At 31.1% G+C, this 25136-nt stretch overlaps 3 protein-coding genes across 3 annotated transcripts; 1 reads left to right on the top strand and 2 right to left on the bottom strand.

Moving 5' to 3' along the window:
- Positions 1-584: 584 nt before the first annotated feature.
- On the bottom strand, positions 585-1738 carry LOC136223739 (NADPH:quinone oxidoreductase-like). The gene is made up of 3 exons (XM_066011890.1): positions 1580-1738; positions 1178-1369; positions 585-1021 (listed from the first exon to the last, which is right to left on the bottom strand). The coding sequence occupies exons 1-3, from the start codon at positions 1665-1667 to the stop codon at positions 789-791; spliced, it is 513 nt and encodes a 170-aa protein (XP_065867962.1). The 5' UTR covers positions 1668-1738; the 3' UTR covers positions 585-788.
- A 16147-nt stretch (positions 1739-17885) lies between these two features.
- LOC136221808 (NAD(P)H:quinone oxidoreductase-like) lies at positions 17886-20698 on the bottom strand. The gene is made up of 3 exons (XM_066009233.1): positions 20611-20698; positions 19856-20044; positions 17886-18181 (listed from the first exon to the last, which is right to left on the bottom strand). The coding sequence occupies exons 1-3, from the start codon at positions 20696-20698 to the stop codon at positions 17886-17888; spliced, it is 573 nt and encodes a 190-aa protein (XP_065865305.1).
- A 1010-nt stretch (positions 20699-21708) lies between these two features.
- On the top strand, positions 21709-24371 carry LOC136222814 (NADPH:quinone oxidoreductase-like). The gene is made up of 3 exons (XM_066010526.1): positions 21709-21796; positions 22928-23116; positions 24022-24371. Exons 1-3 carry the CDS (start codon positions 21709-21711, stop codon positions 24369-24371), a joined length of 627 nt encoding a protein of 208 aa, XP_065866598.1.
- The last annotated feature ends 765 nt before the right edge of the window (positions 24372-25136 follow it).

Raw genomic sequence — 25136 nt, 5'->3', positions numbered from 1 at the left:
CCATCTTTCTTCCCTTTTCTCTGTTGTTCGCCTTCTTCCTCGTCTTTTCTCTCATTGTTCACCTTCTTCTACCGTCTGTTCGCATTCTTCCTCTTCTTTGCTCTCACTGTTCACCTTCTTCTACCGTCGTTCACCTTCTCTCACCGTCGTTCGCCCTAAAATCGCCTCTCGTTTTTCCTCTACCGCCGTTCGCTTCCCTTTTCTCTCACCGGAGTAGGAGTTGCTGGAGAACGCCGTCAAACAACAACGTATTTTGTAGGTTAGATCCATGTGGAAGGAGGATGAGCCATTTTGGGTGAAGAGGAAACCGTAAGGAAGAGGAAGATGAAAGATTGAGGGTATTATGGGAAAGTCACACCAAAACAGTCTAGATATGTAGTAGGTTGAGTAAATGGGTTAAATATGTAAATGGGCTTCCCATTTGACCTAATTTTGTAATTTACCCTATTAAATATGTTGAGTTATTTGTTCCCAAAGCAAAACGTGAGTATAGTAGATTTATACATTATAAATTGAACTTAAAACTCAACGTCAATCAGTTTATAGATTGATCATGTAGTAAATGAAAAATAAAAAAAATTACATTATTTATATTAAAATCAAAATTTTATTGATATACATTGGATTAATGTCTCCAATTTTATTGATGTAGCACAACTGTTGATGTATCACCATCTGATGAGTGGTTTCACATCTATAATAGATTTTCTTCTAATTTTTAAGGCGAAGAGTGAAGTCACGCAGGGCAGCAAGAACTCCTTTGAATCTCTCTTTGGTTTCTTCATCAATTAAATTTCCATCATCATCGAATTTAGAAGGAGATTAGAAGGAGATTGGAATACATTCAAGAAGAACTCTGGCTTGTTGATGAAATGAAGATCCAAAAATACTCCGATTTGTCGAAGAGGGTATTGTGATCTTCCACCTCCAAATCCTCCACCTGCACTTACTACTGCTGCTGTCTTATCTCCCCAACAGTTTGGAGCCAAAGACGCCCAATCCAACGCATTTTTCAGTGGAGCTAAAAAATGCACGCAAAATATTAGTCTTTTTATGCATATATTTATTAATCGAAGTGTTGGAAACCAGTGCTAGATATCGACATTGATTAATCATAAAAAAAAATCAATTAATAGAGAAACTAATAAGATAGTTTAATTAAAATTAACTTAATTACCAGAAACAGAGTAATTGTTTTCAGGAGAAGCAAAAAGAAAACTATCAGATTTGAGGATTTGTTGACGGAAAGCTTGAACAACTGGCGGATAGTTGCTGTTCTCAATAAGATCCGCATTCAGCATAGGCAAAGATGATATGTCTATATGCTCAATTTCAATTCCGGTCACCGATTCGTTGCTTACCTCAATTGCTACATAAATCAAACAAAAAAAATTGTACATTTATATTATCATACAAGTTGCTGAAGCTAGTAATATCATGTTCAAATCTTATTATATGCAACCTATTTTAGTTGGGAAATAATCCACGTAAAAAATGTCAGATAAGTCTGGAACTGAGTAATCAGATTAAGAATCTAAAAGCTACTTCGAAAAAGTAAAACGAACAACAATATATTTACCAGATCTTATGAGGCCAGTGTTAAATGAAGCTTTTCGAAGTGAACCGCTAATGGCTCCAATCTTAATCACTGAATTTGATGCTGCCATTTTTCTTATGTTTTGGTAATATTTCTGTTTAAATGTGATGAATATTATCTGCAAAATGGGAAGCTATATATATGTAGAACATGGGGAAGAAGACAAGAACATAGGCTTTTACGAACAAATAAATTAAGGAATCAAGTAATAATCATGGATTGGTCAATTCTAAAATGTACTAAATTGGCTGCTAATTTCTATAAAATATAAGATTCTTGGTAGAATTTTGAAAAGTCAAAGATTCTTGGCTTTAATTTATTAAAATATTTATACTATTTCCATCAATTAATAAGAGGATGAGGTAATGATCTCGTAACAATTACATCTTTGCAAAGGTTAACACTTTTCTTGTGGACATGTGTTCCCAAGTAGACCTGTCCACGGTTAGTTCGTCCAAGTCCGTGTCTTTTGGGCCGGATTTGGACAATAATAATTACTGTTAGGTCCAGGCCTGTTAAAACCTGCCTAATTTTTAGACGGGTTTTGGATTAATAAAAATAGCACGATCCAGTCTAGTCCAGCCCGTCTATTAATATTAATTAATAAATTTTATATATTTATAGATTTATATATTAAATTTTATTTTTACAATTTAAAAATTATATATATATATATATATATATATATATATATATATATAGGAGAGATCAGGTGTGACACATTGCTTATGGTGTGACAAAGCTTATTGTGTGACAACAGTGGCTTTTTAGTAATTGTGTAAAAAACGGAGGGGTATATTTGTAATTTTTCGCGCTTAGTATAAATAGTTATTATGTTAGGGGAAAATTTGTAATCTCATATATTTCTCTCGTTCTTTCTTCTCCGGTGATTCTCTGATATTTCTTTGGTTTTTGCGGTTGTGCCGTTACATTTCCGATCGTGTTTTGTTGAGTTTTTGTTTGGATTTCTTTGTTCCGTCTCGCATTTTTGTGTTTGTTGGAATATATCGGTGAGTTCCTGTATATTTTTTTGTTTGTTTTGATCGTTTTTATGTTTTTATGTTTGTTCATTTCCCTTCGTTTTTTTAAGTTGAATATTTATGGCTCTGATTTCCTATATTTTTTTCTTTATCGCTAGGTTCGGCTCTCTGTTTGTGTATTTTTGAAGTTATCGGTGAGTTCCTCTGTGTTTTCTTTGTTCATTTTAGATTTTGTGTTATGCATGTACATTATGTTTTTTTGTTTATATGTTTTGTTTCGGTTTTGTATTTTGTTTTTGTTTTGTTTGTTGTTTTTAGGTTTTCAACGGCATTTTATTGTGTTTTTTCATTTTTTGCGTCTATCATTTCTTAGTTTTGTGACATGTATATGTGTTTTTTTTTTTTCAGTATATATCAGAATGTCGAAAGCTTCTTCTTGTAGGGAAGATATTTTGTGTGATCATGTTATTGATCCTGCGTTACTTCGTGCTATAAACTCTGATTATATGGAGGTTGATGACGACAAGTACTATTTTATGTTTTTATGGAACAATATATGCATTCTTAATGAACAATATATGTATTCGTCTGGAACAATTTATGTTTTTGTATGGAACTATTTATGTATTCGTTTTGAACAATATATGTATTCGTTTTGAATAATATATGTATTCGTTTGGAACATTTTTTAAGTTCGTTTGTAACTATATATGTATTTTGTTTATTTAGTATCGTTGTTAATTTTGTTATTTTTTATGTTTCAAGGGTCTCTGAAAAGAATAATGAAGGAGCAAGTAAACAGAAATTTGTCAAGAAATCTCATTCTTTAAAGAAGAAGTCATCAAATAGTTGTGTTCGTGTTGATGAAAGTTCTTCAGATGCTCTCAAGGATGTTGAAAGTTGTTCTGATGCTGATGAGTCTTCTTCTGATGATCGGGATAATATTAATGATCCTGATTTTGTTATCAGTGCAAGTACACCATCAGAACAAGCAGATGATGAATATACTATTTCTGGTTCTGTTGCAAAGAGAAGAAGAGTTGGAGTTAGTTTGAAGGGTGATGTTTCTTCTAAGTTGAAGATGAAGAATGTTGAGTTTGTGAATGTATCTGGTGCTTCTAAATTGAGAAGGAATAAATTTGAGGTTGTGAAAGGAGTTGGTTCTCCTAGATCTGTGAACAATGATTGTGGAAGAACGATAGAGCAAGGTTTATCTGGTGTAGTATTGAATCAAAGGGTTTCGTCCAACAGCCTTTATTAAATTTGTGAAAACTATGCCAGAGACACATAAAGCTGCCATTAGGAGGATAGGTTTTGGTGGTTTTTTGTGTTTGGATATTGGGAAGCTTAATGGAATTTTTTGTGGGAAGGTTGTGGATTCTGTTGATCCTGATAGATGTTGTTTCATTCTTTCTGGTAATGACCGGATTGATTTGAGTGCAGAGGATTTTAATTGTGTTTATGGTCTGCCTTGTGGAGGAAAGGAAATTTTGGAAGCTGATAGTAAGAGTGGGGATGTTTGGTGTAATTTTTTAAACACTTGGAGGAAGTCTTATGGTTTAAGTACTGGCAGTCCGAAGGATAAGGATGTGCTTTGTAAGCTGAAAAGTCTGTTGGAAGTTGATGTATGTGATGAGTTCATCTGGAACTTTATCGTTATTGTGGTTAATTCTTGCATTCGTTCAAACAAGAACAGGGCATTGTACCATAAGTTTTTATTTAGTTGTATGAATGTCAATGAAATTTCAAAGTTAGATTGGTGTCGTTTCAGTTTTAAACATCTTATTGATTCAGTTCGTTCTTTCAAGAACGATTCCAATCTGTATTTCTTCACAGGCCCTCTTCCATTTATTCTGGTAATTCTTTTAATATGTTTGAATTTATTTTTAATAATTTATGTATTAGCTTATAATTTGTTTTTCTCATTTTTTTATTGTAGATATGTTATTTTGATCGGTTGCAACGTGGGGTTGATTTGAGGCCACGTTCCTTTCCACTAACTTCTGTTTGGAATAATGTTCTTATTTCTGAAAGAATTAAGTTGGAAAATGCCAGTGGTTTTGGCAAGGGCATTGTATTAAAGAGATTATCTACATCTGAAGCAGATGTAGAATGTGAAGTCCCGAATGTTGAAGGTAAGAAGAAGAAGAGGAGAGAAGAAGAGAAGAAGAAGAGAGAAGAAAAGAAGAAAAAGAAGCATGTAGAAGAAGGAGAAGAAGAAGATACTCAAGAAGGAGTTTCTGGCTGTCCCAGTCCCTTCATGGTATGCAACTGTGTTTTTCTTTTATATAGAAGTTTGTGTTTCGTTTTAATAGATTAGTAACTAGTGTTTGTATAAATGCAGGATTTCACTGTCAGGTTTAAATCAGTGGCTAGAAAGTTAGCTAATGTTGTAACTGAGATGTTTATGCTGGTGGATGAAGCTGAAAATATGTTTGATGAGGATGAGTTACCTATACGGATGAATAGATTTGTTGAAAACATTTTTACGAAGTACAGAGTTAGTAAGGAAGAGAGGATGAGCCAGCGTTCTGAGCGAATGCCAGCAAGTGAGCATTCAGGAAGATTATCTAATGAATGTGATGAGGATAATGAATTTTTTAATCTGTCTGGCTTTTGGGAAGAATATGATGCTGTTAATGAAGAATATAACAAGCAGGTTCAGAGAAAGGTAGCTGAAGGTTTAGAAAAAGAGAGAGGAGGAGCAGAGAAGGAGAAGGATAAGAAAAAGAAGAGAGGAGTAGTGAAGAAAGTTAGAGTGAAAGTAGGGTCATCTGAAAGTCTGAGGTTCAGAATAAAGATGAATTCTGCTCCTCAATTTGAGTTGTTAAGCCAGAGTGTGGCTGATCAATCTGTTTCATCTGAAATGTAATTTATTTATGCTTGAATAATTCCTGTTTTTTGTTTTGGATCATGTCATTTAATATTTGTGTCTTAATTGTTTTTTTATTTTTTTTGTTTGTAGGGCTGCTGATATAGTTTCTGGGGCTGGTCCTTTAGTTTGTGTAAATCAAGATGAAGGGGATGAGTTTGTTGATCCTGCTGATGAAATTGTGTAAGTTATTATTTTGTTGAACAAATGGTTCAGTTTTTTGGAACCTTTCTTGTATATGTATGGAACATTTTTATTTTTTTATTTTTTTATTTTTTTTTTGTTATATATTTAAGTTGTTTTATATTTTTGCCAGTGATATCGATGATGCGATTGAGTCAGAGAATTCTGATTCTGATTCTGATTCTGATGATGATATAGACTTGGAGTGTTTGCCTGGAGATGTTCCAGATGAATTTGCTGACATGTGTAGATGGGCTAACAATTATTTATGTAATGGGAGGACAGTTTTTACTACATTTGAAGATTACATTTTTGGTCATTCTGTTAAAGCAGTTATATTGAGGAAGGATATTCGTGAATTGGCTGATCTAGATCCAATAGGCTGTGGCCCAATTTTGTATTACATGAGGTATTTTTTTGTTTATAATTGTATGTTTGTATTAGTGGTTATATTGTTTTATTTTTTTGAATGACATGTTTAGTGTATATGTTTCGTGTGTGTTTTCTACAGGCACCTTTATAATGTGATTGTGGATAGATTGGATACCACCTTCTCTCTTGTTGATCCAAACATAACTAATAATTTTGAAAGAGTTGATAAGATTGGGGAGAAGATCAAGTTTTTGACCGAGAGATATGAACAGGCTGGCAACAAATGTTTGTATTTGATACCACGAAACAAAGGGTATGCATTATTTGTCTATATTGATGATTATTTTATTTGTTTAATAATGTATTATTATGTGTTTGTTTTCTTCAGTTATCATTGGACTTTGACTGTTGTTGATCTTAAGCGGAAACGTGTTTTTCTTTTGAATCCTTTGAAAAGTCGTTTGGGCGTGGAAAATGATGAATGGAGAAATGTTGTTGATGAGTATGTTAATAATCAAATGCTCTTTTATAATGTATTTTATTTATTGAATGCAATAGCTTGACATATATATGATATTGTTTTGCAGATCTATTCTTTCTTTTTATCATGAGAAGTTTTTGGTAAATTGGATTATCCCTGTGGTACGTGTTTAATTTGTATGTATATTTGTGTAATTTTTTTTTATTGTTTTTAAGTTGTTTGTATTTTATTTTGCAGAATATTCCAACTCAGAAAGATACAAAAAGTTGTGGGTATTATGTAATGAAGTATATGTATGATATAGTGTCTGAGAAAGTGTTGACAATTGACAAAATTGTAAGTGTTTATTTTTGGAACAATTGGTGTTTATTTTTGGAACAATTGGTTTTTATTTTTTGGAACAATTAGTTTTGATGGATTATGTTAATTGTGATTTATTTTTTAGTGGGATAAGTATGCTAGGAGGTCATCTTACAGTGTAGATGTGATGAATAAATTACGTCGAGATTTGGCAGATATTATTTTGAGATATGGTGTTGATAATGAAAGTTGTGGAGGAGATCGTTTAAGGAGGATTGTTAAGGAATCGAAGTACCTCCGTTCTCCTTTTATTTCTCGGCATCCAAAGTTGGTTGATAACATGGATAGTCGTAAAAGGAGGATTGTTGAATATGCTCTGAGTCCTGTTTTAAGCAAGTAAGAAGTTGAAGTTATGTTTGTTATATGAATTTATATGTTATTTTGGCATATACTGATAGTTTTTTTCCTTGTTTTGAAGTGATGTATTTTTCAATGATCGACAAACCTTTATTGATAAACGGGAGATTTTATCAATATCTGGTCATGATCATATTGTCAATAATATTGTGGATGCTTGGAGTTCAATTTTGAACACTGAAGAACTGAAAAAATATAGTGGAAAGCCGAAAAGATTTTTTTTCAGTACATATGCTTTTGTATGTTTCCTAACTTTGTAAGTTTGTTTTTTGTTTTCATTCTGTAAATAATTGTTTTGCTAAATGTTGTTTTGATTATTTTGTAGAATCTTCTGTTTTCTGGAGCTAGTAGAACAAGAGAACATAATTTTAATGAAAGGCTTCAGAATGAACTTAATTTTTTCAAATTTAAAAACTTGGCTAATGTTGAATTGGTAAGTTTTATGGTGGAACAGCAGTTGTTGAATACTGTTAAATATATTGAGATACTAATGTTTTTTGCTGTTTATTAGGTGTTTTTCCCTGTTATTTCTCATGGACATTTTTATCTGATTGTTGTGAACAATCTTTCAAAGAGTGTTCAAATATTGGATAATATGACACTTGCTCAAAAAATCAGTCGTGCTGATAAGTATGATGATTGTCCAGAACAATTGGTATGTTGTAAATTGATTTACTTCATTCTTTGTTTTTCTTGTATATGTGATAACATATTTTCTGATTTGTTTGTTGTAGTTAAAATCCTATGCTCATTTTGTTTTCAAAAATGATGCTTCTTCATTAAAACAAATGTGTGCATACAAAGTGCAAATTCTGAGGATGAAGTGGAGAAGCAATAATAACCACAACGATTGTGGTGTTTTTCTTTTAAAGCATATGGAAACATACATTGGTCAGAGTGTGAAGGAGTGGAATATTGGATTGACAAAGAATTCTAAGGTATATGTTGTAAATTCTTTATGTAACAATTTGTATTACTATTATTCTATTTTATTATATCATTTTTTTTTTACAGGGAAAAGAGTTTAGAAAGCTTGGAATTTTTTATTGCTGGAGCATTCTTTTGAATCCAATAAATCAACTTATTGAAGAAATTGATGAGAAGTCAAAAGAATGGGTTGTTGGTGCTGGATTAAATTTCGAATAGCATATTTTGTATGTTAAATTTGTAAATATATTTTAGAATTTGTAAATATACTTTAGAATTTGTATATAAAATTTTACATTTATAAAGGTTTTTGAAATTATGTTTGTTTATTCCTAACAGATGTCAATATGTTTAATATTTAGGAGATATAATTCATTTGGAACAGATGTTACATTTTATTTGAACAAATGGTATATTGATTCGGAACAAACTATATAATTACATTGAACAAGTCGTACAATTTTGTAGAATTCATCCACAGCCTTTTTCAATTCTCCCAACCTCTTAATGGTACATTAAGTTTGAACAAATGTTACAGTTATATTAAACAATTTGTACAATTTATGTATAGTTTTGGCTCAATATAAGAGCATTTCCAATGGTTCATACTCACAATCACTTTATATATTTGTATGGGAAATGATTTTAGATCATATTAAAGTAAATAAATAGAATGTAACTATTTTTTATTGATTAATGTAATATTTATTCCGGAAAAACATATGTATTCCGATTGAACTATTCAGTTTAGGGAATGGAACAAATTGTTAATTATTTCGGAACAAATGATATAGTTACATTGAACAAGTGGTACAATTTTGTAGAATTCAGTATAGATCATTTTTCAATACTCATCACAAATGATATAGTTATATTGAAGAATTTGTACAATTTATGTACAAATTTATGTATAATTTGGATCAATATAAGAGCATATTCAATGGTTTGGACTCACAACCACCTTATATACATTAGCCATTTAAACAAATTGTGTTGGATCATAGTATTAATTATTTTGGAATGTTAAATGAGTTTAGATCTCATTAAAGTAAATAAAAAGAATGTAACTATTTCTGATGGAACAATGTAATATTTATTCTGGAACAACATATGTATTCAAACTGAACAATACAGCTCATGGAATGGAACATAGTATGTATACCGTTGGAAAAATGTAATATTAATACATGATATATGTTTCATTAAACTTTTAATTGTTAATCAAATGAATAAAGATTTATTTTAATCTGATTTTAATTCATACCCTTTTGCAATAATAAATAAATGAGTAAATAATTATTGATTATGATACTAATAGTTTAAGAGACTGATTCACATATTTATATAGGAATAAATACCAATAGCTTAAGAGACTGATTTACAGTTTTAATTTAGTTTGCATTTAATAAATATTTTCATATACGTAATAATCTTAATACTGTTGAGATTCTCAATAGATAATTATTTGAAGGAAAGAAAGCTGTCTTTAATTGCAATAACAGTAGAATTTGAAGAGTCTAAATTAATAAAAGCTTGTGAGTTTCCCAATAGATAATCATTTGAATGAAAGAAAGTGTGTTTGATAGTATGAAGTTGAAGAGACTAAATAAAATTCTATAAATAGTACTGCTCTATTATTGATCGTATTTTTTTAGTAGAAGTTGAATTTTAGCAAAGATGTCAGGCAGCAGTTCGAGTTCGTCTAAAAGAAGCAGGTCCTCTTCTCCTATTGAACCTTCACTACGTAATGAACGTAGTGACATTCCTGATGAGCTTTTTAAAGTTATTAAAGATATGGAAGAAACTTTCATGGAAGGGGATATTGACGATATCCTAAAGAAGCTGAAGGGCATGAAGGCTTTTATGTCTTTATTTTGTGACTCAATGATGTCTTTTATTGAGAAAGGAGTGGAGGAGAATGAGGAGTTGAAGGAGGAGCTGCATGAAGTGAAGATGAATCTGGAGAACCAGATTAAGAAATATAACAATGATGTTATGGGCCCTGATAATCATTATTTGTAATGTTTTATTTTTAATTGTGAACATTTTGTTTTTATTTTTATGTTCGTATGTTTTTTATTTTTATGTCTGTATTTTTTTTTATTTAATGATATATTTTGTTTTTATGTTTTTTATAGTTCTATATATTGTTGATATTGCTGATGAACTTTTTAATGTCATTGTTGATATGGAGATAGTGATATCAACACGTAGTGAGAAAAGGAACTGGATTTCAGTTTACACTAAATTAACATACAGGTAGTGACATTGCTGATGAACTTTTTAAGATGTTGATTGAATCAAGGTGAAGCTGAAGGGGCATAAACGTTTTTATATGGAACAAATCATATATTAATTATGAACAAATGATATATTTATATGGAATATGTTGTTCTACAGCATTCAGTAATTATTCTAAGTAATTATCAAGACTTATAATAACAAGTTGTTTCAAAAAAAAATCACAGCTTTACAAGTCTGGTAATAACAAAAATATACTGTTAGAGAAAGCAGAGTTTAGACATATGATTTTTACCTTATCTCTTTGTTTTTTCAGGGCAGTTTCTAATGTCGTGGTTGCACAATTGGTGACATCCTTTGCACATCCTTTGTTTTTCTGTGATTGTTCAATTGCTTTCTCTTTTTCTCCCTTCAATCTTTTCTCACTGTTTGTAAGCTGAATTCCAGTTCCTTTGTTTTTAGAAATTTTCGGTTCTTTGATTAGAACTTCAGAGGGCCGACTTGTTCCAACCAACATCTCTATGTCTTGAATTTTAGTTGAATTGTTCATGTTCTTTCTTTTCTTTGCTTCCAGCTCTGTCCTCAATGATTGAATGTTTCTTGTGAGATTATTGAGTTCCTCTTCGTCCCCTTCAGCCAAACACACAGTCATGTGAATCTCACTCCATAAGTTATTCAACATTATTTTCTTTCCCATTGTTCGGGCACATTCTTCTATAACATTATTTTGCAATGTTATCTCTTGTAATATTTTCCATCTGTTTAGCACATGCTGGTCAGGAATTTTTTTTCCAGCATTTTATCCTTCCATACGAGAACCATATGTCTACAGGGAATTCCTGCTCTATTGAACATCTTGCATAAACATGTTGTGTCACTGTTTTCTGTATTATAAACAACCTGATATGTTGTTTTTTTACCTTTTTCCCTTACAGTGATTATGCATTTGTCAGGCTGTTTTTGTATATCATAAACGCCACATTTAAATGAAGCATCTATGACTTCTTTTTGAAATTCGTAGAATATTGTTTTTGTAAATACTTCTGATGCATGTTTTTCAATAGGAATTGGTGTTTGAGTCATAGGTATTGAGTGTTTAGAATCATTGTCATTTTTTCCTTGTGCATGTCTTTGTGCTTCCATTGCACCCTCAAACCGGAGGAGGAATTCAATTAGAGTTAAATGACTTTTTGTGAAAGAAGTGAAGAAGTGATTTTCACTTTCTGACCTTGATGTTGTTCTCATTAAGCCCGCTAGGAATGAGTCTCTGAAATAAGCAGGAATCCATGTTGATCTTATATCATACATGTGTTTCATCCATCCATGTTCTTGTAAATTGAATTCCGAAATGATTTCCATCCATTTTTGTTCAAACTCTTCTGGTTCCAACTCTACACTCCATACGCAAGAATTTATCTTTGTGATAAAATCTGTTTCTTGCATTATTTGTCTTCCTGTATTTGTCAGAAAACAGGGTAGAATAAAATTAATTTATGCGTATTGAACAACACATATAAAATTGTGGAACATTTTATGTATTCGTATGGAACAACACATGTATTATTTTGGAACATTGTATTTATTAAATTGGACAATTGAACATAAATAGCATAGAATTATTTTTCATACCTATTTTGTCTGACATCTTCTTCATAATGTGCCACATGCAAAATCTGTGTTCTGTTTTTTTGAAAACATTTTTTATTGCAACTATCATTGCTGGATCTTGGTTTGTTATCAAGCAAGTCGGCTCATTGTTGTCCATTGCTTTCAGAAATGTTTTAAAAACCCACTCAAATGATGCAATATCTTCGTTAGCCACGAAACAAGATGCAAATGTAATACATTTTTTATGGTTGTCAATCCCAGTAAATGGTCCAAATATCATATTATACATGTACATTGTAACATAAAAATAAGTTTTCTGTTTGAAGAACATGACAGAATTTTTGTGTTTCATAATCAGTATATGGATGGCAGAAAGCAATAATTTTATGCCAAAGATTATTATGTAGTACCTGTTTGTGCTATATGTGGTGTCAAATGAGACCATATCACCATAAAGAGCGTAGTTTTTGATACATACAGGGTCTGCCCATAAAGCTCTACATAGTCTGCCTTCTTGATCTACTTCAAATTCAAAAAATAATGCACTCCATAACTCCTTTTTTTTTTAAATTATCTACAAACATTTGTGCATCTGAATCCTTAATATATGCTTTCAAGTCTTTCTGGAAGTTCTTAAAATCTATCTTCGATGCACCAATATTTTCATATCCTCCATAAAGTTCCTTTGCTTGTCTATAAGTTCTGAGAGGACCAACGTTCATCTGTTTAACCAAATCAGAATTTATTTATTTTAAGATGAAATGAGTAAAATTCTATAAATAAACAGAATACATTATTTATAATGCATAAGTATTATGAAGAAGATTTTTTACCTTTGCATTATTAACTACCATCTTTTTGTGTAGAAGGTTCATGTTCCTGCCCTCTTTTTGATATTGTACACATCCTGGAGTGTATAGAAGATGATTATGTTCTTCTTTAAACTGTGTCACTTCATAGTTTGCATTGTCGGAAAGTTTGATAATCATTTTAGCACTGCATCCTACGCGACTGAGTGTCCTTTTTCTGGTTTTTATATCACTGGATGTTGCTTTTCTTTTGTGATATTTGTAACCTTCTTTATTGCATACAAAAAATTGTTCTTTTATAACACTTTGTTTCTTTCTTGAAGTTGATATCCTACTATTAAATCCACCAGCACATGCATATGATTTGTAGAATTCTTGTGCTTCATTATAATTCTCAAATATCATTCCAAGAGCAGGTTTTAACTCATTTGAACAATTAGGAATCCATATTTTTGTTCCATTAGGGCTGAGTCTTGTGATTACTTCTGGTGTGTAAGGTACAATTGCAGTAGAAGAGTAAGTAGGCGAAAGCAAATCTACAAAACAGGTAAGAGAGTTGAGATTATGACAAATATGTACTTTGACCAAATGGTACATTAGTTCGGAACAATTAGCATATCTATTTTGAACAACTAATATATTATTATGGAACCAATAATATATTCACATGGAATAAAAATTTCAATTTGTTAGAATTTACAGTACAGTTTTTGTTAATAATTAGTATAAGAAATCTATTATCAAGTCTGAGAATAAGTTTAGATCAATTATTATCAAGAAATTATAAGGTACAATTGCAGTAGAAGAGTAAGTAGGCGAAAGCAAATCTACAAAACAGGTAAGAGAGTTGAGATTAGGACAAATATGTACTTTGAACAAATGGTACATTAGTTCGGAACAATTAGTATATCTATTTTGAACAACTAATATATTATTATGGAACCAATAATATATTTACATGGAATAACAATTACAATTTGTTAGAATTTACAGTACAGTTTTTGTTAATAATTAGTATAAGAAATATATTATCAATTCTGAGAATAAGTTTAGATCAATTATTATCAAGAAATCCATATATATCGTCTAAATTTAATATAAATCTATTATCAAAAAAAATGTAAAGTGTCAGATATTAGCAAAATACCTGGAGATGATGTTGTGTTGTCTTCCATATTGCACTGATTGTTGTCTTCAGATTCTATATTTTTGTGTTCGTATTCCATATTCAGATTGAATTATATGAATGCAGTTGAGAAATCGATCGATAATGTTGATGTGAAGAGAATCGATCAGTAATGTTCAGAGTGGAAAATCGAACGATAATTCATCGGAGAAGAAACTCAAAGTTTAATCTGAATACAGATTTGAAATCGATCGATGATTGTGAGAATAAAATCGCATTTTTCCTGTGAGGAACAGAGTAGAATTGAGATATTTGATTCGCGCGTTTTTCCTGTGAGGAACAGAGGAGAATTGACGCGTGTTTTTTTTTAATTTTATTGCCAAAACGACGTAGTTTTGTTATGTCACACAATAAGCTCATTGCCACAACTTAAGACCTTGTCACGCTTGATCTCACCCCTATATATATATATATATATATTAGGTGGATTTACATGGACTGGGCTGGGGATTTGATTTTTAAGCCCGAGCCCAGTCCGGTCCGAGCCCACCTAAATTACTAGTGGACTGGACTGGGGTTGGACTGAGGACTTTTATAGAAAAGTCTGTCTAACCCGGTCCAGTCCGACCAATGGCCAAGACTATTCCCAAAAGAATTATAAAGCTAACGGAGAAAAGGGGATCAAATCGGATGAAAAAGGAAGCAAGAAATTGAAAAACGGCAAAACTACACAAGGCTGAAGACTAAAAGCTATGTGGTGTATTTGTAGTATTATCTGACACATCCTCACACGTGAATGTCCACTGGGCTTGACCTGATACCATATCATGGAATCATTTGAACTAAAAGCTCAAACTGATAATTAAAGGTCCAATTCATATTAATATCTGATAAAGGTGTATTAAAGATATCTATTCCTTTTAGGCTAAGTAATTTAAATTTTTTAGCATTCAACACACCAAAATTAAATGTGCACATGGTCGTTAACCAGTCCATTAAAGTTAATTCGGTCGGTTAACCGTTTAATCGGTTTTTTAAAAATACTAACCATACACTAGTCCATTAAATTCGGTTAAGCACTAATCGGTTAACCAATTATTTCGGTCGGTTAACTTTTTATTTCGGTTTCTAACCATTAGCAAATAAAAATAATAACAGAATTCTAATTTTTATTGTGAGGGAGGCGGCGGGTCAATGACAAGTTGAAGTTAACTGTGGATAGGGAGATGTACGTGCATTATAATTTTCAGTTTTAATTCCGATAAATTGTTTAGTCCCTATGTCAAATCTCCTTCTAAAAATGTGTTAAAGAACAATTAAACGAATTTTAAAAAAAAGGCAAACTGCCCCTAATAAAACTTCTAGCTTTAAAGTTTTGAAAAACAAGTAATAAAATTTTATCCTTGTTTCTACATTCAGAAACATAAAAGGAAAAAAACGCATAAACTGAAATTAGAGAGACGATAACAAATTAAATGAGAGTTATTCACATATTTTCATCTCATTTGATGTTAATATTTGATAGAAGGACTAAACCATTAAAAGTGAAAAAACTTAGAGACCTTATAATTAAATAGTGGATTGAATAATGAGTTATGAAAAACTATAGGGACTAAATAATTGTTTACCCATATAAATAAATTTATTTTTATATTTAATTAAAATTCGGTCAGTTTCGGTTAACCGTGGTTTTTGGAATAAAGGAACCGTAACTGTAACCATTAACCATTATTTTTAAAATTAAAAACCATACACTAGTCCATCAGTTTCGGTTAACCTTATTCTCGGTTTGGTTTCGGTTTGATTTTTCGGTTTTTTAGTTTTCTAGATTTTTGTGTGCACCACCTAACCAAAATGATCAAGTTTTAAAGTGTTTGAAGCCAAAAAAATTTGTCCAGCCCTGGCGGGCTAGACTTCGTACAAATTCTTACTTCCTTCTCATGACATTTATGCTAAATAATTTCCCATTCCCTCCTTGTTTATTCCCCTTTTCATCTTTTCTGGTTTATTCGATTGTAATTTTACTTTTATCCCAAGATTTAGTTGTTGTTGATCGAGGCATACGTAACTGTAGATGTAATATTGTCTTCAAATTTTAATAATGAAAATGTACATAGACTTGGGTTGAGTAATGAGAAACCTTTTAACCTTCAACAGTTCTCAGCCTTAAGGCATAGAGGTTATCTTACACGTAAAAACATTGTAGAAATTGGCGATAACGCACATGTATAGTCTGACTTGGTGATTTTCCATGTCCAAACTTGTAGTCGAAGCTCTTGAACCCAAAACCGAACAAACTAAGAATTTTTTTGGTATTTTCAACATAATGTACACTATCTTGATGACCTATTGAAGCTTAACAAGGTTAGCGGGTTTGGTGGAAGTGTTTTGGTGACTAATTTTACTAATTTTAGGGTGACCAAATGCCTTTAACTCAAGGATTTCACTTTATTTTTCTAGAAAACTCAATAAGTGAGAACTCTCAGATATACGCTAAAGACGATTGACCTTATCATACAATAAGTAGTTGATGACATGTCATGTTTTTAGCACGCGCCATCTATAGCTTATTTTGGATTTTATGGACAAAGTCGATCGAGTTTACATACCTAAAACAAGGCCGATCGGCCATGTTAGACAGATTCAATGTTTGAGTTTCGATTTATTAAGCTTTGACTTTGGCATCCAGAAATGGAAATTCACCGAATCAAACCTAAAAGTCAAGGTTTATATGAATACATCATAGAGGTCGAAAAAATCCATGCTCACAACCAACTAGCTCTCAGAATTTGGATCAAAAGCCCCGCCCCCCACCCTGTCGGAGAGTGAAGGAAAGGAAGAAGAGCAATTGCAAGGTGGGAACTATTAGGTTAGTTTCTAATGAGTCTACCCTAACCCAACTCAAAATTATGTGTCAATATCGTGTCAAACTAATCGAATTAGTATCGAGTTTTTGGATCACATGTAATTTTACTATGTACTCATTTATACATGACATGAAAAAATATGGAAGGTTCAAGTCGTTGCAAGTAGTAGTTGTAATTTTATAAGCTTCATTAATTAAGTAGCACGTAAAAAAATGTGAGAATATGATAATAATTTTAAATATTCATGTTTTTTCAAGTTAGCAAGTCAACTCTAATCCAACCCCAAAACTTGTGTCAATTTCATGTTAACTCGAAAATGATCCATTAGCTATTACCCTAAACTCGGACACTATAATTATGTGTCGATTTTGAATCGTGTAACCGACCGTGTAATTTTCATCCTTAGGATGCTTTGAGTAAAAGGTACGGGAATGATAGGCGGAATTAGAGGTTGAAAATAAAGAAGATGAAGTTTTTTATTATTATCATTTTAAATGAATCACTGATGAAATAGTATTGTTTCATCAAATTGAGACTCGGCTCATCTGCAATCCTAATTTTGCCACTATATTTGTATGACTAATTAGTTTGAGGTTGTTCAGTAAGTGTTTTCTTTGTCAATTAAAACCTTTTAGGGTTGAGGTTTAAATTATTCTTATCATTTTTTTTTTTTGGAAAATGTAAATGTAATTTTACCATACGAGATGGTAAAAATTTATTCTTTGACATTTCTAAATGAGATCAATTTTATCTATATAAAATGAAAATTTTGAATATATCGATTTGAACGTTATTTAACTAGAAAAAAGTTAATAATATGCTACTTAAAATTTCAAAATAAAAAGAGTGATTTTTCCAAATCAAGAAAAAATAAATAACACAGAACGTTAATGAATCACAAAGAAGGAAAAAAACAAGAAAATAAAATAAAAAGTAAAAACATATATGATATTTTTCATTCTCTAATTCTTCAAAATTTTAAGAATGGTCTGAAACCTAAGTGATTCTAGACCATTCAGATAATAACACATTAATACAACTGCCAACATGTCCTATTTGAGTGGTTTAGGATCAACTGGTATCCTGAACCATAATAGAATTTCTCCTAATTCTTCATGTGAAGAGCAAAATCACGCAGGGCAACAAGAACTCCTTTGAGTCTCTTTTTGGCGTCATCGTCAATCAAATTTCCACCATTATCAAACTTAGCAGGAGACTGATTGACATTCAAGAAGAACTCATCGTCGATGAAATCAAGATCTAAAAGTAGACCCATTCCTCGAAGAGAGTATTGTGATTTTTCCCCTCCAGACAATCCTTCTACACATAGCATTGCTGCTGCCTTATCCTCCCAACAGTTTGGAACCCGATACGCCCACTCGAAGGCATTTTGCAATGGACCTAAAAAAGTATTAAAGTTCATGCATACATTTATTAATCATCGGTTATTTTGAGGTACTTTATTTTCATAATGGACTTTTATATAGGAAAAGGTATAGTTTATGAATTTTTATATCCAGTTTCGAATGTAAGGAGTAAAGAAAGTAAAGCCTAAACAGAAGGAGCATGGATGTAATTTACCCTTTCAATTCCCAATTTATTAATGATTTAACACATCAAACCCTTTATACATGTTCAAATTAGCCAATTGCCTCCATAAATTTTGAAAATGTCTCATTAATCCTCTATATGTCTCATTAATCCTCTATATGTGGTCGGGGAGTCAAAATCATGGGCTGAGTGTTTGGGAGTCTGAATCCCGAATGAATTTTCAAAATGTTCTTGTAAAATCCTGGTTTAATACCATGTAGATATTGTACGTTTTGACCCAAATCCAACACATTGGGCCTCACGACTTTAAAACGCGGTATTGGATTTACACATTACTAATAAGCCTCAGTCCTCACTCTCCATTTCCGATGTGGGATTCAGTTCATTTCTCTCCCCATCGTCATCCCTCAGAACCTGTCCTTACTCAGACCTTCTATCCCACTGCCATCCACTTCTAACCGGATCGTTACAATTTTTTTACCGAGACTTAAAAGTCTCAGACAAAATATTATGTAGACACTTCTACTAAAAAAATGCTACCTGGCACTATAAATCGTGATGTAAAGAAATGATACCTCGAACTAAATCAATAAAAGTAGTAAAAAAAAAAATTGTAATTAATGTTTACTACCCTAAGTCTAAAACATTAATGTTGTAAACCTTGATTTTGTAATATTTTGCTCAATTACTCTAAATTGATATTTAACCCCAAGTTTAGGTGTCAATAGGTCATTAATTATAAAGTTGATAAGATTAATGCAGAATTTTCAAAATTTTGGGGGACAATAGCATAATTTAGAGGAGTACAGAGAAACCTAGTGTATATTAAGGAGACAAAGTGCAATTTTACCCCTAACGTTTATAGACATGATCAATTTTATTCTTAACGTCTAAAATTGTGCAATTTTACTCGTAACGTTAGCAACCAATCGCAATTTTCAGACATGATTATAAAACACATATTTTGTTTCTTATTCTGCACCAATTGGATGTCAGTTCATTATAAAAAAAAAAAGATTTCATATTTTTTGTGATTTAATAATAGAATTGAAGATTAATATTTTTAAATTCAGCGAAATATTTGAATTTTTTTTGTCCAACTCACACAAAATAAATATTTTTTATTTTTTCAGTTTAATAATATGTTTGTGATATATTACTAATGAGTGATAAAATCATGGACATGTGAAGTTAGATGACAAGATACATGATCGAGAAGACAATTTGATGAATTATTTCTCAAATTGACTAACTTCTCGATGTTACGAGTAAAATTGTTCTTAGCTGCCAACGTTAAGAGTAAAATTGCACAATTATAGATGTTTGCTCCTAGATATAAGCGTTATGAGTATTTTTATAGCTCATCCCATCAATTTTGATAAAATTTGATCCAAATTACCTAAATAACTACTTTTTAAAGGAATGTACAATGCTTAATGTTTCTATTGAATGTTTGATGATTATGGATATAAAAATTAATTTAATAAAATGATAAGATGGTTTAATAAAAATTAATTTAATTACCAGAAATTGAATAATACTCAGGAGAAGCAAAAAGAAAGCAATCGGATTTGAGGATTTGTTGTCGAAAAACTTCAACAACCGGTGGATAATGTCCGTTCTTAATAAGATCGGTATTTAGCACAGGCAAAGATGATATGTCTATGTGCTCAATTTCAATTCCGGTCACTGATTCCTTACTTGCCTGGATTGCTACATAAAGTCAAACAAAATAAACACTAGTTAATTACCTCAAAATTAGAATGAGTGATGATGATCTCAAAATTGAAAAATTAAACGAGTTGATGATATTCAAAACAACTTTAATTCTCCTCCTTTTATTTTGAGTTCATTTAGGTGTTGTTTGATAAGAAGAGAGAAATCGCTGAAAATTATGATTTGGAAAATAAAAAATTTGGTTTCATGGTCAATGTGATACTAAACAACTTTAATTCTTGTAATTCTCCATTTTCAGATTGTTAATTGTCATTTTTATAGTGTCAAATTAAAAGATTCTATTTTTTAGAAAAACGAAAAATCCAATCCCCGTTTGGATTAGAAAAAATCCATAATGACCTGTTTAACTAAACGTGGAAGCATAAAGGTTTTTTGGAGTGGAAAAAAAAAGACTATATGGAAATGTGAACTAAATAGACACGAAAAGTTGTTATATTAAGGAACCAATTGAAATAAAAATTTAAATTGATAGTTAACGTTCAACAATATCTTTTATATTAATATCTGACACTCGTATTATAAAAATTTAAATTGACATTTACCATAGCGAATAAGGCCAGTGTTAAGTAAAGGTTCTCCAAGTAAACCACTCATGGCTGCAATCTTGATCACTGGATTTGCTTCTGCCATTTCTCTTGTTTTGTTAATTTTTGTGTAATTGGCAAGCTATATATATATATATATATATATATATATATATATATATATATATATTGTTGTAACGATTGGTATTCGGTTTCACAATATCAAACCTTTCAAACATTAATTATGTCTAAAATATTTAATATGTAATTAATACAGTTATAAAAAAATCTATTCAAATGCTAACAACTAAGTCTGTAACATACAAGTTAATAAAAAAATGTCAATGTCTCTAAATTTTTTATTGTGTAATTAATATAATTCAAAATAACCAACAAAAAAAAATGTAGGAAACTGCTTCAATTTATCGATTAACTTGTTTGATGTGACAGTTAAATAACAGTCAATCAGTTTTTTCAAACTTCCTGTAATACATGGCTAAAATTGATCTTGCTTTGAAGTATTAGAGTTAAATTTACGGGAAAAAATTTGTTGTCCCCATTTGAGTATCCCCTTCCATGTCCATCTCACAAAAAAAGTAGTCCCTTTTTAATGTATGGGTCCTCCTAGTTCACAAAATATATTATTTTAATTAAGTGATAACCACTTTTTATGAGATGAACATAGAACGTGACACGAAATAGGGACAACAAATTTGGTTCCAAGCAAGATCAATTTTATCCATGTGTTACCAAAAATTTGAAAAAACTGATTGATAATTGTCACATCAAACCTTCCAAAAAAGTTTGTCAATAAACTGAAGCAGTTTCATACGTTTGTTTGTTGGTTATTTTGAATTATATTAATAAGACAATAAAAGTTATAGAGATACTGACAAAATAATTCTTTAATTAACTTGGATGCTACAGCATTTGAATAGATTTTTTTATGACTGTGCAGTGACACATTAAATATTTTAAACGTAATTAATGTTTGGAAGGTTTGATATTCTGAAACAGAATACACAACAATATTTATCTATATATATAGCTTTGCCATTTTGCGGATATTCATCATCAAATTAACAAAACAAGAGAAAAATTAGCAAAGCAAGAGAAATGGATGATCTTAATCCTGTGATTAAGATTGCAGCCATGTGTGGTTCACTCGGAGAATCTTCATTTAACATTAACCTTATTCGTGCAGGTAAATGTCTTAAACTTTTATAATAGACGTCTCATAGATTAATATAAAAGATATTGTTGGTCGTTAAATATCAGCCTAAATTTTTTATTTCAATTGGTTCCTTGATAATAAGAACGTTTAGTAGGGATGGCAATGGGGAGAAGATTATTCGCAGGTATCAGAACTAACGGAAATAGAGAATAACTATAAAATGTGGGGACGGGGAATTTTTTTTTTTTAAAATCAGTTCTTTCTTCATAGATCTAATTTAGTCAGCACTTTACCCTTCATCACAATACATGCTCATAAACTAGTGTGGTGTGGTTTCGATATATATAAATTAAGTGTATTTTTAAATTAATATTATTATTTTATTGGCACGGAGATTCCCTGTTACCCGTGGGGAGGGGATGGAAATGAAAAAATCCCCAAATCGTTTAATGGGGATTCACGAAACCATCCCAGTAAACATTGGAGACAGAGTGGGAAATGTATATCCGTCCCCGCCCCGCACCCCTAACATTTAGTATCCATCTAGTTCACATGTCCATATAGTCTTTTTTTTCACTAAAAAAAAAAAATTTATGCTTTCACCTTTTGTCAAAAAGGTACATGTGAATTTTTTTTATTCAAACAGGACTGTGGTTTTTGTTTTGCTAAAAACGGGAATATTTTAATTTGACACTATAAAAATGACGGTTAACGACTTCAAAATGAAAAATTATAAGAATTAAAATTGTTTAGTATCAGATTTACTATTAACCCAAATTTTTTATTTTCTAAAACCATCATTTTCAGAGTTTTCTATGTCTTCACCATACCGTACTTAAATGATCTTAAAATTAAAAAGTTGAACAATTAAAGTTTAAGTTTTTGAATTTTTCAATTTTGAAATTGTCAACACTTATTTCAATTTTATCTAGACAAAATGACGTCGTTTTGACGTTGTTTGTTTTTGCACCCTCAACTCTACAAAGTGGTTTTAAATGGCTTTTTATATAGTAAGTGTGTTTCGAGATGTTGCAGTTGCAACCGTAGTCCTTCAAAATCCGCTACTAAATAAAATCTTATGAGCTAAATGTGATAAAAATAAATGTAAAAAATTTTCAAAAGTATAATTAACTGGTGTTTATTTTGTTTGATTTTATGTAGCAATTCAGGCAAGTAAGGAATTCATGCCCAGAATTGAAATTGAGCATATAGACATATCATCTTTGCCTGTGCTAAATACCGATCTTATTGAGAACGGAAATTATCCACTGGTTGTTGAAGCTTTCCGGCAACAAATCCTCAAATCCGATTGCTTTCTTTTTGCTGCTCCGGCATATTATTCACTTTCTGGTAATTAAATTATTTTTTTATTAAACTATCTAATTATTTCATCATGTTGTATTAATCTTAGATGATTTGCAGTTAGTATTTATGTCCATAAACATCTAACATGCATGAAAACATTAAAAATTGTGCATTATTTTAAAAGTAGTTATTTATGTAATTTGGATCAAATTCTATCAAAAATGACATACTTGAAAGGGATAAGGTGTAAAAATATTACTAATTTTATATCCAGAAGCAATTTTACCCATAATATGTAAATTTGTGCAATTTTACCTTTAACAATGGCAGCCAATAGCAATTTTACGCCTAACATTGGAAGTTGGGTCAATTTGAGAAATAATCCATCAAATTGTCTTCTCGGTCATGAATTTTATGATCTATACTTCACATATCCGTTATTTTATCACTCATTAATAACATATCACAAACATATGATTAAATGTGAAAAAAATTATATTGTATTTTGTACGTGGACAAAAAAAAAATTAAATATTTCGCCAAATTGAAAAATATTAATCTCCAGTTCTATTATTAAATCACAAAAAATATAATTTTTTTAATAATTAAGTAATGTGCAATTGATGTATAATAAGGAATAAAAAATATGTATTTAATAATAATATCTGAAATTGACCCAACTTGTCAATATTATGGATAAAATTACTCTTGGTTGTCGATGTCAGGAGTAAAATTGCACAATTTTAGATATTAAAGGTAAATTGCTCCTGTCTGTAAACATTAGAGGTATTTTTGCATTTTATCCCCTTAATATATACACCAGAAGTTCTCTGAATTATTGGATTGTCTCCCTAAATTTTGAAAATTCTGCACTAGTTCATGAACTTGCTTATAATTAAAAACTAATGATTAGTAAGATGTGAATCCAATACATGCATACACATTTTTAGGTCCATTGAATAATGCCTTTGACTGGGCGTCTCAGACTCCAAATTGTTGGGAGGATAAGCAAGCAGCAATGCTATATGCAGGAGGAGGATTTGGAGGTGAAGAATCACTATACTCTCTTCAAACTATAGGAATACTTTTAGATTTTTGTTTCATCGACGACGAGTTCTTCTTGGATGTCTATCAGTCTCCTGCTAAGTTTGATGACGATGGAAATTTAATTGATGATGATGATAAAATAAGACTCGAATGGGTTCTTGTTTCTCTACGTAACTACACTCTTCGCAAAAAGAATGCTCGGGTTCGGAGAGCACGAAGGATGCGTAAAAAGAATCCTAATTATTTGGATTAAGTTGAAGAAAGAAGACATGGACCGATCTTCCACAATTCAAGCTTGGCGTGGAACCTTTCCTTTTCTTAGTATTTGTTTCTGTTATTTAATTAATGCAGCTGTTAGTGTTTGCTTTAATTAGTGCAGCTGTTATTGTTTCTGTTATTTAATTAGTTCATCCTATATTCCCCAAATCTCTAAAATCCAAATTAATCCTTTAACAAAATGAGAATCCATTTTCCCACTATAAAGGATAATAAAATTATAATTATTATTTACAAATATGATTTGAATCTCCTAAATTGTTATAAACACATTACATGACCTCCTAACATGATATTAGACGAACTTTTCGATGGTTAGTGTTAATTAACATACTAATCTAAGAAGGACATAAAGTATTTAAAAATAGTATCGTATCTTCTTATATTTCTAAAGTTATCTTTAATATATATGCATAACAAAATCAAAGTAACTGGAAAACATGACACGTAATCGACATTAATCCAAACAGGTTAACACGATTGTGACACGAAAGTTTGTGGGTTGTGATATCGTACAAAATGACTCATGTTGATGACGTCATGATCACCCCTATCTTGGATAAAAGGCCACGTAAAGACTGAGGTCAAACCCATGATTAGGACGATGGCCCAAGCCCAACGACAAGGGGCCTAAGCTTCCGCTACCTCAACCCATAGCCCATAAGCAGAGCTTTAGATCCAATCACCAAGAAAAACTTCCAGAATCCTACGAGATAAAGGATTCCTCTCAGGATTCGAACTC

This window comes from Euphorbia lathyris, chromosome 3 (assembly GCF_963576675.1).
Source record: "Euphorbia lathyris chromosome 3, ddEupLath1.1, whole genome shotgun sequence".
NCBI lineage: Eukaryota > Viridiplantae > Streptophyta > Magnoliopsida > Malpighiales > Euphorbiaceae > Euphorbia > Euphorbia lathyris.
Note: the sequence above shows the minus strand (reverse complement) of the source record. Positions and strands in the feature narration are given on the sequence as shown.

What these genes read in the sequence shown, in the direction of transcription:
- LOC136223739 (XM_066011890.1), bottom strand. Translation starts at nt 1,667, where the DNA reads ATGGCAGCATCAAATTCAGTGATTAAGATTGGAGCCATTAGCGGTTCA. An exon ending in CACTGGCCTCATAAGATCTG is followed by an intron (nt 1,370 to 1,579) that starts GTAAATATATTG and finishes TGATTTATGTAG; the next exon opens with CAATTGAGGTAAGCAACGAA. An exon ending in AAACAATTACTCTGTTTCTG is followed by an intron (nt 1,022 to 1,177) that starts GTAATTAAGTTA and finishes TGCATTTTTTAG; the next exon opens with CTCCACTGAAAAATGCGTTG.
- LOC136222814 (XM_066010526.1), top strand. Translation starts at nt 21,709, where the DNA reads ATGGATGATCTTAATCCTGTGATTAAGATTGCAGCCATGTGTGGTTCA. An exon ending in CATTAACCTTATTCGTGCAG is followed by an intron (nt 21,797 to 22,927) that starts GTAAATGTCTTA and finishes GATTTTATGTAG; the next exon opens with CAATTCAGGCAAGTAAGGAA. An exon ending in GGCATATTATTCACTTTCTG is followed by an intron (nt 23,117 to 24,021) that starts GTAATTAAATTA and finishes ACACATTTTTAG; the next exon opens with GTCCATTGAATAATGCCTTT.
- LOC136221808 (XM_066009233.1), bottom strand. Translation starts at nt 20,698, where the DNA reads ATGGCAGAAGCAAATCCAGTGATCAAGATTGCAGCCATGAGTGGTTTA. An exon ending in CACTGGCCTTATTCGCTATG is followed by an intron (nt 20,045 to 20,610) that starts GTAAATGTCAAT and finishes GACTTTATGTAG; the next exon opens with CAATCCAGGCAAGTAAGGAA. An exon ending in TGAGTATTATTCAATTTCTG is followed by an intron (nt 18,182 to 19,855) that starts GTAATTAAATTA and finishes ATACTTTTTTAG; the next exon opens with GTCCATTGCAAAATGCCTTC.